The sequence below is a fragment of the Pyrus communis genome, chromosome 7 (assembly GCF_963583255.1).
Source record: "Pyrus communis chromosome 7, drPyrComm1.1, whole genome shotgun sequence".
Taxonomy (NCBI): domain Eukaryota; kingdom Viridiplantae; phylum Streptophyta; class Magnoliopsida; order Rosales; family Rosaceae; genus Pyrus; species Pyrus communis.
The window spans coordinates 23,316,993-23,333,288 of NC_084809.1; the positions used below are offsets into that span (position 1 = coordinate 23,316,993).

General features: G+C 39.1%; 2 protein-coding genes across 2 annotated transcripts; one reads left to right on the forward strand and one right to left on the reverse strand.

The window, feature by feature from the left end:
• The first annotated feature begins 1,052 nt into the window (after positions 1-1,052).
• LOC137740691 (uncharacterized) lies at positions 1,053-1,829 on the forward strand. The gene has a single exon (XM_068480521.1). The coding sequence runs from the start codon at positions 1,053-1,055 to the stop codon at positions 1,827-1,829; it is 777 nt and encodes a 258-aa protein (XP_068336622.1).
• Positions 1,830-2,995: 1,166 nt separating this feature from the next.
• Positions 2,996-7,131, reverse strand: LOC137740215 (chaperone protein dnaJ C76, chloroplastic-like). The gene is made up of 7 exons (XM_068480052.1): positions 6,886-7,131; positions 6,121-6,500; positions 5,536-5,617; positions 5,329-5,379; positions 4,928-4,966; positions 4,072-4,171; positions 2,996-3,478 (listed from the first exon to the last, which is right to left on the reverse strand). Exons 1-7 carry the CDS (start codon positions 7,129-7,131, stop codon positions 3,348-3,350), a joined length of 1,029 nt encoding a protein of 342 aa, XP_068336153.1. The 3' UTR covers positions 2,996-3,347.
• Between the last annotated feature and the right edge of the window lie 9,165 nt (positions 7,132-16,296).

Sequence of the window (16,296 nt, forward strand, 5' to 3'; positions counted from 1 at the left end):
TTGGTTTTCAATAACGAAAGCTTTAAAGATAGGATTTGTGTCACATCCCGGCCCGGGCGGGACCACTTCCCAGGCCCGACTCCACCGTAGCACAATATTGTCCGCTTTAGGCCCCGACCATGACCTCACGGTTTTGTTTCTGGGAACTCATACGAGAACTTCCCAATGGGTCACCCATCTTAGAAGTGCTCTCGTGCGCTACTCGCTTAACTTCGGAGTTCTCATGGAACCCAAAGCCAGTGAGCTCCTAAAAGGCCTCGTGCTAGGTAGAGATGATAATATACATATAAGGATCACTTCCCTGGGCGATGTGGGATGTTACAATTTGGTTATTAATTCTATCTTTAATACCTTCAACTTTTCTCCTTTCTATGTGCGGCGAAGCTTGGAGAAGTCATAGTCAAACAACTCAATTGTTCAAGGGGGTTAAACTGTGCGTGGAACAAATGTGGAACTCACCAATTTAAAAGGGGCATTCTCATCATTTGTGAGTAAAATTTCACGTGCCAGCTCCATAATTTTCCAGATTATTTTTTGCTCCATAGTATTGCTAATGACACGTCACACTATAATTTTTTTTAAATGCAACGATATGTATTTGGAGAGATTATATTTACACACCACAAATTACTTTCATCAACACTCTTTTAATTTTGTAATATTTTTCTATTAAGCATTGACGGAGTGTCAAAAAATATTAAAAAAATAATAATTTGTGGAAAAAGTAATTGAGGTTTGTGAATACAATCTCTGGTATATTTGTACTAAGTAGTGAGAGATTTAGCTAACTCACACTAAATTAATATCAAACTCGGCGTCTGCAAAAGCCAAAACTGGGAGCTCACTCTCGCCATCCAGTTGTCACGTTATAGTATAATTAATAGGAATCGAGCAACTTGTAGATAACAAATTCCAAGTTGCCAATGTATGCAAAACATATATGGATATTCTTATCTACAATCGTGAAACCGTCTCCAGCTATCTGGCTAGCTCACATCTTGTCAAAACTCTACTTGTTTTTCATCCACATCCACTAACTAATGCAAAACAAAATGGCTGCCGAAGAAAAAGAAGAAGCACTTCTCAACCTCTTTGATTCGTACTGGTTTGGGCATGAAATTTTGAGCCAGAAATCACCTTCACAACCCCAACAAGCAACAAATAACCCAACTCTCCAAGTGGACGAATCAGCCCAAGAAGAAACCCTAGAGTTACCAATCCTAAAGCTAAGGTCTCTAAGTGACCAGTTTTTAAACACGCCCAGCTTTTCTCCGAGTAGCACACCGAAACTGCAAACAATTTTTTCCGGTGAACAAGTCACAAACTTCTCCAAAAACGATGAACTGCTGGCTCATCTGACAAAAAGCAGCCGGGTAAGTAGCAGCAGCAGTGGCAGCAGTGGCGGCAGCAGCAGCAGCAGGAGGAGTAGTGAAAGAAAAAGAAGGAAAAGAGTACTAGGGCCAAGTAAGAGCATGTCAGAGCTAGAGTTTGAGGAGCTCAAAGGTTTTATGGATTTGGGGTTTGTCTTCACTGAGGAAGACAAGGATTCTTCAAGACTGGTTTCCATAATTCCCGGCTTGCAAAGACTAGCAAGTTGTGAAGAAGAAGATGTTAGAGATTATCAGAAGGAGGAGGAGGAGGAGGAGGAGGATCATGGGGTGGTTTCAAGGCGGCCTTATCTGTCCGAGGCTTGGGATGTTTTGGATCAAAGAAAGAAAGAGAACCAAATGTTGATGAAGTGGAGAATACCTGCTGCTACTAATTTAGGTAAGCACATGAAGCATCATCTCAGGTTCTGGGCTCATTCAGTTGCATCATCTGTAAGATAACAACACTAGCTACTATTTTTCTTCATTTTCTTGTTAATTAGCTAAGCTATATTTCGCTGTTGTCACGCCGAAAAAATACCATTCACTAGATCATATGATATTCACAAATGTAAATTTTTTCCCCTTATATAGTTGGTATATGTAAGTTATGTACCCCTCTTTGTGCTAATATTTTCTTGGGTCTGATTTTTTATTCTTTTTCTAATTTTTCAAGGTGAAATTTGTTGGTTCCTTGATTTTGTTGTAAATGATATGAAGGGGATATTGCCTCGCATAGGCTGTGATAAGTTGATAATGCTATCCCATCAACCACTGATGGATTTGGAGATTCATTTGGAACGAAGAGACAAAAGTAGGGAATATGTCCACATCATTTTTTTTCTTATCCATTTTGGATTAATTTTTTGAGTTATGAATTCGGTAAACTAAGGTACTCTGGACCTCAACATTGCATTACAAGATGGACACTGCTTATATGACAACACGACATCACGACATTATTTTATCGCATAAAAATTACAATCGTAACTATTCATTCTCTTTTCATCTTCTAAATTCATCTCTAAAAAAATGAATTCGATTTGGAAGCCGTTACTTTAGTCATCTGTATGATTGAAACAAATTGACTTCATCATAAGGATGTTGCTTTTTACCATAACCCTCGATTTGTTCGACACATGTGGATGGCTAAACGGTTTTGAAATTGAATCAATTTCTCTAGAAATAATCTTTAGATGATAATGAAGAGAATAAACAAGTTTAATTAAGACATTTGTACCATAAATTGTTGTCGCTTCATTAGAATGTAAAGGTCAAGTATTGTGCTTAAAAGACAGAAGATATACTTTCACTTTACAAAAATAAATTATCAAAAGAAAGTTGATTCTCACACCATTTTTGACGTCTCAAACACAAAATCAACTTCTATGACACAAGTACACCGTCAAGGTAGCGTCTTATACCAAGAAGACAAGGACATGCGGAAAAAGCTTAACACATCACTATTGATCTTTAGCCATTGGGATTGCACAAATTTTAGAAGAATCGTAGACAAAAATAAAACTAAGTCTGTAAAAAGAGAAAAGAAAGTGTGTAAATCAGTTCTTTATATATACTGCGTTTGGAATCAACAATTTAAAGGAAATAAAGTAGGCATCTTGCTCAATCCGGTAGCGCATGCGCTTACAAAGTTTGCTGTTTCGTGTTCGGATTCTGGATGGAGTCTCGGCGAAAGAAGAAATAACGTCAACCCCGACGCTTTGTTGCAACAAAAACCTCACTTGCATATATGCAGCATGCTTCTATGTGTGTGTATCTTCTCTCAGTTTTTCCTTTATTTAACTTATCGATCAATCTTACGGTAATCTGATAGCTGTTATACTGATTACGCAGACTTTTTAGGTCTCCTTAAATTTTACATGATTACAAATTTACACGAGCCATAAGCTATAAATTTGCTAATACTTACATTTGATGCTAATAATTTCAATGGTGTTCGTCCTCTACAGATGAATATGGTCAGTTTTCGTTGTTGGAGATGGCCTCCAGAAGTTTATAGCTCGGAGGCTTATCAGCACCCCTCCTTGAGTACTCCCTCCATCTTCGAGCAGCTGCTGCTGCTCTCCTTGCTCTTTCTCTCACTTCCTCCTCTGAAAAAATAACTTCAGACTTTGATTCATCTATAACATATGAAGCATTAAACAAGTTTAGGTAGAAAACATCTTTCATGGAGCTTTAACGATAAAGTGCCCCCCAATCATTACGACAACGTAATATCAATATTTTGATGAGATGAGGATCTAATAGGCACCCAAGGGAGATTAGAACTTTTGCTCGTGGAAGCAAGCAAGTCGGAATGGTAAGATAAAGGACAACAAACATGGAACCTTACTGAGGATAACGGGCAAGCTTTCTGCGTAGCTATGCAAGTATATGACATAGCACAGCAGCATAAGAAAGTAATACTTTTGTTATCAGTTGGCAATCCAAACAAGTTGATTTTAACTCATTGGACAAAGGAAAGGAAGAGACGACACTAGACCTCAAGAAAGAACATAAATCAAAGACTCTTAGAGACAAGGTTTTATTACAGATTGCATTTAATTCTCAGGAAATACTTGAGGGTAAAATGGTGAGACATTAAGAAAGGATGGACGGCACTCACGTTGAGTAAGTTCTATTGCGTTCTGTACATTGATATTTCAGACATCAGCTATCATTCTTTCTATGAGTTTGCAATTACCTGAATTTTGGTACTCTTTGGGGTTAGCCCAAATGTTGTCCCAGTATGATTCTGTTTTATCTGTATCCTTCTTCTTCATCATCCTAATTTTAGCTTGTTCCTGCAATAAAACCCAGTTTTGTGAAACGTCATACCTAAAAGTATAAATGCACTTGGTACTTTTAAAACTTGTAAGCAGCCATCGAATTTTTTTATGCCAAGAGGGAACAGCACCATAAAAATTGGCAACTCAAGGTTTTTTGTTTTCTTCTTTAGCAGAACAAGTTGGAATTTCATGAAGACAGCTCTTTAGATCAGAATATTGAAGGATTCATCCTTGGTTCATAGTTCATACGACCGATACACCCAATATTACCAATTTTACTTTATAGTCCCTTTCCTTTTTCTCCAACATCGCCTGCACGTTGTTGCAGACGATGTTGTACTTTTAACTTCTCATATTTGTATTCTGGGAGCAGCATTATTATTACTTAGTGTTGCTTAGGTCATAATGACTTCATTAGTTATGATTTCCATATCTGTTGTACCCAACATAGCATATTAATATCTACAGGGCAAATTGAACATAATTTTAATATGAAAATGGTGTATTTTAGCCTTCAGGAGGATAAGTTTATTACAATTATGTAACCTCACAAAAAATGAAACACATGACTAGATTTTCATATTCAAACAAACTCCATATTTACTTGTCTCGGGCAGAACCCAGAAGCAACAAATTTACTATTTCATGACTTCATGTGTCCACAATGTAGGTTATGAAAAGGAAAATATTTAGAAAAGAAATAAAAGAAGTAGTTTGCAGCAAAATAAATCACAAAACATAAGATTAGTTGAAGAAAATGAGAGTTCCTACCAAGACTTGTGACTGCCTCTTTTGCCACCGAGAACTTGCCTGCCAGATTAACAAAAATTGCTAAGCTAGTTACGGGACAATGAAGATAGGCTAGAAGTAATTTCATCCCAAAGATCATCTAAGCAGATGGGTATAAGAACCGGTATAATAAATCTTTATACATTCTTCTTTTGATTTGCTACTTGATTATAAGTGTTTCAAGAGCTACAGAGAATAAACTTCTTTGTTCTACTTCGCTTTAGCAGAATTCAGATAATATACCAACACGTTGTAGTTCATCGCACAAAAGCAAAGAAAAGTGAAACAAATAATTCGAAAATGGCTTCAAGTCATCAAGAAATCAACTGAAAGTTGCTAAATTCATGTAGAACAATGTATATGACAAAGAACGAGTAACATACCATTCTGAAAACATCCACTGATGAGCCCATACCTGCAAGCATCAGTGCAACCTGAACATCAACAGCACACTTTTAGCTACTGAAGTGACAAACGAACAATAAAACTATTCACAACTAAGGATTTCAAAATGGTGATATATGATAAAGAAGGTGCATATCAGTATAAATCTTGGACAATCTTAACATTATAATGATTGCTTTCCATACATTTACTCTTTCTACTCTGCGCATCTCATCTTCGAGCAATGATAGTTGTGCAGCAGAAGTCCAATGGATGCAATCAACAGGGCTGAAACAAAGAAGAATCTGTCAACTAATAATCAAGAGACATCCAGTAATTTCCAGACGTCTGATAGTACAATCGACAACTATCCAGGGACATGAAAATTTCAAACTTCAGATTTGTGAAAGCAGTATAAGTATGAACAAAAGCTTACGAACTGATGCTGCAGAAAGATTTGAAATTTGTAGAAAAATGATTTGATTGATTGTCAAAAAACCAGAACTCTCTCAAGAGCTTAAGGACGACTCTTCTAAGAAGTCAAATCAAATTCTTATTTGCTGCAAAGTGACGCTCTTCAGTGAAGCGTGTCCTGATTCCTAATATTGTAATGTCACTTAGGTGTGTTCTCGTTATGCACATATCTGTCTTAGTTGAACACGTGCCTCGCAAGCTTGAAACTACTCACAGCTCAAAATGACACAATACAATAGACAAAAATAGAAGTAGGACTAGTCAGTTTTCATCTCAAAATGTTCATCATATTGAAAAACCGATGAAGGTGGACCTACCAACTATCAATTGCCTGTTGAACTAAATCTACGTTCCCACACTGACTGTACACTCGGGCTCTTCCAAAGTCTTCCTCGATACCAAAGACATCCGGAGCAACACTGGCACAGTTTTTGCAGCCTATGCAGCTAAACTCATCGACAAATGCATGATCCCTTAATGCAGAGTCGTCCAGGAAGGGATTGATTGCTGTCAAAGCATAGCCGTGAATTTCATCGTAAACCATGCGTTGCAGAGGGTCACTGAGCACCTCATAGACCTCATTGATGAAGATGCAGAAATTGGTGGTGTTTGGGTTATCACCACTCAAGTCCGGATGGCAAGCTTTCATACAATTATAATACGCCTTTTTAATTTGTGCTGGCGTCGCATCTGGAAGCTATCATTAACATAACATACAAAATCTAAGCATTCAAACAAACAAACAAATAAAAAAAAATATTAAAAAAAAAAAAAAAAAAAAAACCCCTACTCCTAAAAATTCATATCAATATCATTACATAATCATAAAAAAGACCCCATGGTCCAAGTAAGGAAATCGTGGTCTCTCATTGTATCTCAATCCAATGGCGGAGGAGAAGGTACAACAACAAAAGTAAAATGACCATCTGCCGTTGGATTAAAGATCGAATGGTAGGTGACCACCATTTTCTTCGAGTCTTCGATTATGACAAGGCTGTAATTTACCCGGAAGCATAAAATTTTGCAAATTTAAACAAAACGCAGATGAAATTAATAAAAAAAAGCAATAGTATTAGTCATACCAATCCCAAGACGGAGTAGTAATCATCAGCGACGGCGTCTGCTGAAGGTGAGCCGTCGGTTGCCACTCTGAGCCTGCCCAAGCCTCTTCGCCTCCTCCCGCCACCGCCATGACCACCCATCGAAGTCAGGCTACTGCTGGGCTTGGCTAACATGCGCCATGGAGTTCTAGAGCAGCCATTTGGTAATGGGTTTTGTAACTTGAGAGCTTCAGTGAACACAGGGGAGGGGGACGGTAATTGAGCCATTGGCGACCATGCAAATTGCGACTCCAGCTTTTGCATTGGGCTAAATTGAATAATATAAAATAGAGGAAGTAAAAAGTTGGATTTTTTGTTTTTCTGGGAAATAAATTTGGAATATTTGAAAATTCTGAGCTGGAAGCAGTTTTGGCGTGGAAGTGGGGGTTGCTTTGATGGCAGTTTCAGAGCCAAACGTTTTCCTTAGAATCTGGACGGACCCGAGTTGGTTACATGAGTGTATTTTTGCTCATTAGCATTTAGTGTAGTGTGTATTCACCATCTTATTTATCATCGTTAGATGAGTTTAAATTTTAAGATTTGCGCCCATCCATTACACAAATCTGAAAATTCACACTCATCTAACAGTAATAAATAAGATGGTGAGCCTATACGACAGTAAAAGTTGGTGAGCAAAAATGCTCCATGTGGTTCCATTGTGGGAAGTTGCGATGTGCGGCAAGCAGACAAGGAACACGCGTCACCTTGTGAATAATTGTTGCCCCAACCATCCATCGAACTGGTTACCTTTTTTTTTTCATCGAACTAGTTTCTTTGTTTTTCCTAGTACTCGACTAGATGAATGTTTAAGGAACTTTTTGAAAAGTGAGACTCTTTATGGATTCTCTTCCACCTCATGTATTTTGCACACTTTTATAATAGTACGAAAATTGACGTTAAATTGTGAAGTAACAGAGAGTACATAGAGAGTCATACTTTTGAAAAAGTTATACTATAGTACAATAGTATCACGTTATCTATAATGCTTCCATTTAAATTTTGCCATGTGTTACTGTTAGAGTAGAGTCCTAAGGCCATCTTCAACTAAAGGATGGCCAAGGAGCCATGTTTAGCCTTATAAGTTATAACCCTGCAAGAAATTTATATTTTAATGAATAGTGCTAGACCATATTTTATACTATCTCTAACCGAGGGGACCAAAAGGTCATAGGCCAAACATAGCCATTTGACAAAAAATCATCTCCAACTAAGGGGGCCAAAGGATCATAGGTTAAACATAACCCTTTCAATAATTTATTATTTTAATTAAATTAATATGGTTAATTAAATTAAACTGCTACATTAAAATAAGGTTTTCAAATATATTTTGAGTGTCACTTGTTGCTAAATGAATAAGCATCCGAATTTCTTATCTTTATATAATCTTAATAATTTTTCGAATAGTATGGAATGGTGAAAAAGTAAGTGAGAAATTGTGTAGGAATGACATAGGTATTTATAGGGGAAAAAAATCGTCCTAAAAAAAAAAAAAAAAAATCAAATTTCAATGGTAACCTAACGTCATCTAGCCATTGCTAGATGGTGTCATGCTGACACCAAATAGCTGTTGTAGAGCAAGTGGGCTGGGCTGGAGGGCTGGTTGGAAATGGCCAGCCCCCTGGCCTGATTTGGGTGTTTTGGCCCAGTGGGGCCCACAAGCCATTTAGCCTAGCCCTCGATTAGAGACTATTTTCGTGTCATTCCGAGCTATTTTTAGCCCTATGGCTCTTTGGCCCCGTCGGTTGGAGATAGCCTAAGCAACCTCATCTTAGGTTGTTACACGATTTTTATTTCAATTATCTGTGTTGCATTATTTGTATTGGGAGATCTATAATCCTTTAGGACTCTTTGTATAACTGGTATGCAATTGTGTATTTAAACCACAATTGAAGGAATGAAATTATCACTTCCAAAAATATCTCACTTTCTAGTATTTTGCATTCTCTTCAGTGTGCAACTGCTATTGCATTTCTACATGGTATCATCCTTCTTATACGCTTAACACCTTACTTTGATCCTGTTTTTTGCTATGTCTTCATCATCTCCGCTTCTTGGACCTAATGTGGCATAGTTCCTGAAACTCACAGACTCAAACTACCTTACATGGCTTCGTCAGATTAAGCCATTTCTCATTGGCCATGATTTATGGAAAATTTGTTGACGGCTCAAACCCACCATCGGCGATACCATCACTGTCACCGCAACTCCTCTTCCAGCCACCACTGACTCTGATAGTACTTCGATTGTTACTACTACCATCATCACTTCATCCACAATTCCTAACCCCGACTTCATCAAGTGGTATCAACAAGATCAATTAGTTGTCAGTTATATTACCTCTACCGTTGACGAAGTCCATTCTCATTCTCACTATTGATCATGACTCTGCTCAACCCATATGGGACTGCCTCCAAAGTAGCTTTGCTCACTATTCTATAACAAATTATGCCACTTTACAGTATTAGCTACTCGATTTGTCCAAAGGTTCTCGCCTTATTTCTGATTATCTTCAACATGATAAATCCTTTGTTGACAAGCTTGCCAATATCGGTCGTCCTGTCGATCATGAAGACTTCATCACTGTTGTGCTCTGTGGCCTTGGCCCAGAATATTTGGTGCTTACTATTGCCATTATTAACATGTTTCTTCTGCCTACTTTTGAGGAATTGCACTTTAAGAATGATGCTTTTGATCTTCAAAACCCACGCTCACCCACTACTCCTGCAACATCCCAAACTGCTCTTATTACCACTGAAATCCCACGTGGCAATTCTCAAGTTTCCTCCGTCAATCGTAATGGCAATTGGAATGATCTTCACTCCAATCGCTACAATGAAGGTTCTAATAATCGTGGGGGAAATTAGAGCCCCTTTGGTCGGAACAACAACAACCGAGCTCATGGCTCTTTCTCACATAATTAGGCTACTCATAACTTTCCACCTCATCAGCATTGGAATAGGCCTCTTGCCCATTCTTTTTGGCCAAGCCCACGCAACTTCGATGCCCCACTTCAAGACTGCTTGGCTTAGGTCTCTGGTGCCCCATGTGCTCAACACAGTAGCATAGTGCTGCCAATTGCCCATATCGTTATGGAAGGCCAAATTCATTTCCACAATTTGCCGGTTCAGGTGGTACAATATCAAGATCCTAATACTTGGTTCCCTTACACCAGCGCAACTTATCATATGACATGCGATCCTAGTGCATTCAAACACCCAAAACCCTATCATGGCAACCATTCAGTTCAATTGGTAATGGTGTCTCTTAATATTACATCCGCTAGGTCAACTTCCTTTTCAATTAAATAATGCAAGGTTACAATTCCATTTTTTTTATAATACGTTTCGATGTTTGGATGTCAACTATTGGTTCCATTTCAGGTTTTCGTTATTATGTACTTTTCACATATGATTATTCTTGTTATTCGTGGATTTATCCTATGAAATAAATTTTAAATTCTTATACATTTTCAAACATTGTTGCCATGGCTATAAATTTGTTTAATGTATCCATTAAATATTTTCAAAGTGATGGAGGCACTGAATAAATAAACCACTAATTCTCTGAATTTTGTCGTCAGCTAGGGATCCAACATTGTCTTTCATGTCCACACACACCCCAACAGAATGGACTTGCTAAGTGCAAGCATCGTCATATCGCCGATATGACTCGTACCTTGCTTGTCGTAGCTCATGCCCCCTCACTTTATGGGTGGAAGTTGCACTTACTTCCGTCCACCTTATTAATCTTCTTCCCGCATCTAAACTTCAATGATCTACTCCCTACACTATTTTATTTGGTTGGTCACCTAATTATTCTCAATTACGTACCTTTGGATGTATGTGTTTTCCATATCTTCGGAATTATGTTACTGATAAACTAATGAACCATTCTCTTGAGTGTGTTTATGTGGGTTATAGTGCTTCTCACAAAGGATAAAGGTGTCTTGATCCTAGCACCGGTCGTGTTTATATTTCTCGACACATGGTGTTCAACAAAGCTGAATTTCCATAGTTTACATGCATGTAGCCCGCTCATATCCTTACTAAACCCGTGGTCTCTCCTTAGCCTGCTGGACCTATGCCAGGCCTATTATTGCTGAACCCCATAACAATACCTCTACTTGCTATTCATCTTTTATAATACAACGTTGATCCCTAAGATTCTTCTTTGCAGCACAACACTACTTCATTGCCGCAGACACTTGCTGCCTCTTCACGACCAGCAGCCCTCTCCGTCCCTTCTCATCCTATGCAGACGAAACTCAAGTTCTACCCCGTTGGCTGCCAAAGTCGTGCTATCTGCTCATGACGATGCTCTCTTGTCATTTCTAACAGAGTACCGCATGATTGTTGGTTGTTTACAATATTTGACGTTGACATGCCCTGATATCTCATTTGTCGTGAACAATGTTGCACAGTACATGAGCAACCCTCGCTCGTCTCACATGTTGACTGTCAAACGTATATTACGCTACATTAAATGCATTATTGACCAAGGCTTACTTCTCTGTCCACAACCCATTTCCTTTCGCATCTCTGTCTATTCAGACTCATATTGGGCTGGGTGAGTTGACACACGTCACTCCACCACAGGCTACTTGATTTATTATGGCACTAATTTAGTTTCTTAGTGCTCAAAGAAGCAACTCACCATTTCTAGGTCAAGCACCGAATCCAAGTATCGAGCTTTGTCTCATGCCTCTGGCGAAACATCCTGGTTAACTTATTTGTCTTATGAGCTTAGGGTTAACACTCAATTTCTAGCTTATCTTTTTGTGACAACCTTAGTGCTACTTACATGACAACAAATCCCCTTTTTGATGCTCAAACACGTCACATTGAACTGGACTATCACTTTGTACGAGAACAGGTGGATTTAGGCAGCCATAAGGTCCGGTTCATCCCCTTCGTTGATTAACCAGCTGGCTTGTTGACCAAAAGGTTGCTCAAGGCACGCCATTCCTTACTTCGGTCCAAACTTGTTCATCCTTTGATGTACAATTTACGGATAGGGGGGTGTTAGACTAGAGTCTTAAGCAACCTAGTCTTAGGTTGTTACCTGATTTTGTTTCAATTATCTATATAAAATTGGGAGATCTATAATCCCTTTAGGACTCTTTGTATATCTGGTACACAATTGTGTATTTAAACCACAGTTGAAGGAATGAAATTATCACTTCCACCAATATCTGACTTTCTAGTATTCTGCATTCTTTTCGGTGTGCAATTGTTGTTGCATTTCTACAATTACAATTGTTATACAGCTGGAATTCAATCTTAATTCTGTTTAAAATAAAGGGAGCATTTAAATTAGTGAAAATGGCATACTTTACTACGGAAATAGGCCAAATTCTGAAATTGGGTGGAAGGTTCATCTTCCCCGACTGTAGTTTGCACTCCAACTCACCCCCTCCATAAACCTCTCCTCATCCCCATCCTAACCTTCATCGAAAGCCTCACCTACGACCATATGCCCAACACTTCATTGTCGGCTCCATCCACCATCGCACCATCCTTTCTTTCTCCACCCCTCATTCCACTGCAAAGCCAAGCAAACCCTACACCTTAATTGTCTAACCTTTAAATCAAACCTGGTTTCCACCACTCTTCATTTTCTGGAAAGCCTTAGCTTAATAGACGGAAACAATAAAAATAAAATAAATTAAGTCCATTAACTGGATACAGATTCTGAGTAATCCATGGTATTGTAGGTTTCAGATGGTTGCTAACTATGACTGTATTTTTTCAACATTGATTGGGTTCCTGATGGGGTGCTTGAGAAAATTGTAGAGATGGTGCCCCACGCTTTCATTTTTTAAATTTATTTAAAGAGTAAAAATGATATTAAATTCCAGTTGTACAAAAATAATGACAGATGACAAAATTTCAAGGGAAGTATCACTGTTGACCTGGTACTACACTAATTTTTCCCACTTTTGAGAGAGTCCTCTTAGCATTTCTTATTGGGGAATTAGTAATGAAATTGATCTAAAAGTAGATATTGCACCCTTTTAGGAGTTCTATTACTTACTGTGCACGCCAATTCCTAGATTGTAGGAAATTTAAGACTTATGAGGATCTAATTGTGTCTATGTTTGGACCTGATAGCATATCTTGCGGAACAAGCATGGTCTTATAGCGAAGTTGCTTAAACTTTGCATATTGCCCTGGAAGAGGGTGATGCTGGCACTGTTGCTCCATCTAGCTAGCTTTGCTCGGAGCTGGTGAGTCCAGGATCAGACTTCTAAGATAATATATTCGGATAAGCAGTGTTCTAAAAATCGGCCTAGGTGCTTGGTGGTAGAGCTCCGACCCCATTTAGGCTAAGTCGTTCAAGTAAGGCGAGGAGGATTTAGGCAGCTGCATAGGCGCTCAAGGCGATCTAGACGACAAAAGATGCAACTCCCAATCTCGCCTCATATCCATACGATCTACCACCCATAACTTAAACCTCAAACCCGCACTCCTGCACCCAACATCAGTTGATAAACCCATTAATATTAAGAAAAAACTGAAGAAGAAAACGAGAATTCACGACACCTCAAGTAGATTGAAAAGATGATGGGTTTTTGCTGTAAAGAAAAAAGGATCTGTTGCAGAGAAAAGAGAAAGAGAGAGAGAGTCGAAAGAAAAAGGAGGAAAAAAAGGCATAAATGCTAGAGCAACTATTCCACTAACCAATTGATGGTAGATTGGGAATCGGGACTAGCCTTGGAGAAAGTTGTGGAAAAGGAATCGAGGTGGTTTAATTGAAAAAAAAGGGCTTTTCTTTCAAGTTAGGTCCATATTGTTTTAAAACTACGCTCACTATTCTTTAAAATAAATATTTATTTATGTATTTTTTTTAATTTACATTTTATTTTTTTCAAAGTTCTCCATACAAGTATAGTTTTTCTAAGTGTAAATATATGCTTATTTATATAATAAATTTATTTATAAAAAAAAAAAAATTACAAATCCCCCTAGATCACCTAGGCCCTATCTAGGCACTAGGCCCTAGTCTGCCGCCTGATTAGCACCTAGAGCTTTTTAGAACCATGTGGATCAACCTTACTCTAGGCCTTAAAAATCATGGTCCCACAATAATCATTCCATTTCAGCCTTTTCGAGTACTCTAGTACCCCATGACGGTTCCACACGCTTTCATCTCATTTGTCATCATTTATTGGAACGTATCCTTACTGTTCGGAAAGATTACTTCCTCTTGAAAGTTTAACCCTTTCTTCAAGTTGATTTCTTGTTTCCAACACTTCTAGTGCTATTTCGTCGAGCCTTTGATATTTGTGACCAATTTCCCTTTCAACTTCTACTATTCCTGTTTCCAAACCTAGAAGGTGCTCGGTAGTGGCTTGGGTCGGTGTAAGAGGACATCAATTTTCATTGAACAGGCAATTCACCACTTGTTCTGGCCTTTGAGCTCCTTCTTCCACCTTCTCCTTGGTCTCTAGAAACTTGTTCCAGGAGGTCCTCGTGTTTTCTTGCAACGTAGTGTTGTGACCATATAACAAGTTTCCCAGCCTTTACATCTCTTCTACTCCGACAAGGAAGACCTCCATCTTCTTTTATAAGCTCCTTAACCGGGACCTCTCTTTATTTCTTTTTCCTAGTACTAACTTTCTGTGGTGTGAAGGGGAACACTGTCCCTTTTAAGCTTTTGTTTATCATAACTATGTAGGGCTAATTTTTTTACTACACTAACCCGAGTGCTTGGCTTAGTGGAGTAATAAGAACGTGATGTTTTAACAGTAGTGTTCTCACAGACAATGCCGTTAACGCTAAAATCTAGTAAGGTTAACAAAGGTGGTTTTTGCATGAGGTTACAAATATTATTTGAAACAGAAGGAAAATCTTGGGCTTTGTACACATAAGAGAGATCCGGCTAGAGAAAGTGTGGTATAGGCCTCACTTGATCGGTATTTCTATTCGGGTGTTTCAACATTTGCAGTAGCTCTCCTCTATTTCCGAATTATTTGATGAACTATCCCCTTCAAGTTTCCTTTCTCCTATTATATAAAGGTCAACAAGTATGCTGACGAATGCCCTTCCATTAGGTTGTAACATCATCATGTACCTCTACTCGCCCTTCATCTGTTTCTTGCTCTTCTCTCTTCTAACACTTGGACCTATTAGATTTTTCTATCATATGTCATGGGGATAGTTGTGACATCCCACATCGCCCAGGGGAGTGATCTTTATATGTATATTCCCATCCTTACCTAGCACGAGGCCTTTTGGGAGCTCATTGGCTTTGGGTTCCGTAGGAACTCTGAAGTTAAGCGAGAAGAGGGCTAGAGCAATTCCATGATGGGTGACCCACTGAGAAGTTGCTCGTGAGTTCCCAAAAACAAAACCGTGAGGGAATGGTAAGCCCAAAGCGGACAATATCGTGCTACGGTGGTGGAGCGGGCCTGGGAAATGATTCGTCCTGGGCCGGGATGTGACAATAGATTGTGACATCCCACATCGCCCAAGGGAGTGATCCTTATATGTATATTCTCATCCCTACCTAGCACGAGGCCTTTTGGGAGCTCATTGGCTTTGGTTCCATAGGAACTCCGAAATTAAGCGAGAAGAGGGCTAGAGCAATTCCATGATGGGTGACCCACTAGGAAGTTGCTCGTGAGTTCCCAAAAACAAAACCGTGAGGGAATGGTAAGTCTAAAGCGGACAATATCGTGCTACGGTGGTGGAGCAGGCTTGAGAAGTGATCCACCCCGGGCCGAGATGTGACAATTGGTATCAGAGCCTAACCCTGGTCGTGGTGTGCCGACGAGGACGTCGGGCCCCTAAGGGGGGTGGATTGTGACATCCCACTTTGTCCAGGGGAGTGATCCTTATATGTATATTCTCATCCCTACCTAGCACGAGGCTTTTTGGGAGCTCACTGGCTTTGGGTTCCGTAGGAACTCCGAAGTTAAGTGAGAAGGGGGCTAGAGCAATTCCATGATAGGTGACCCACTGGGAAGTTACTCGTGAGTTCCCAAAAACAAAACCGTGAGGGAATGGTAAGCCCAAAGCGGTCAATATCGTGCTACGATGGTAGAGTGGGCCCGGGAAGTGATTCGTCCCGAGCCGGGATGTGACAGTAGTGGTCGGAAGATGTTTAAAGGTGGTGGTTGAGCTCGGTCTCGGTCTGCTACTGCTCGGTATCATTGTGTTAAATGTGATTGTAGACATCGAAATTTCGGTGAAATGAATGTTAACCAATAATTAAAATTTCAACGCTCACGTGTCACATAAATTTTACATGTAGCGTGTGACTCAACGAAAAATCGAAATAAATTGGAAAGGTCATCAAATAGGACACGTGTCAATATCTGGCAGAAATGATTTATTTTATCTGATTATTTAAATCCAAAAATCAAGTTTTGGAATTCTATAAATAGGAGGC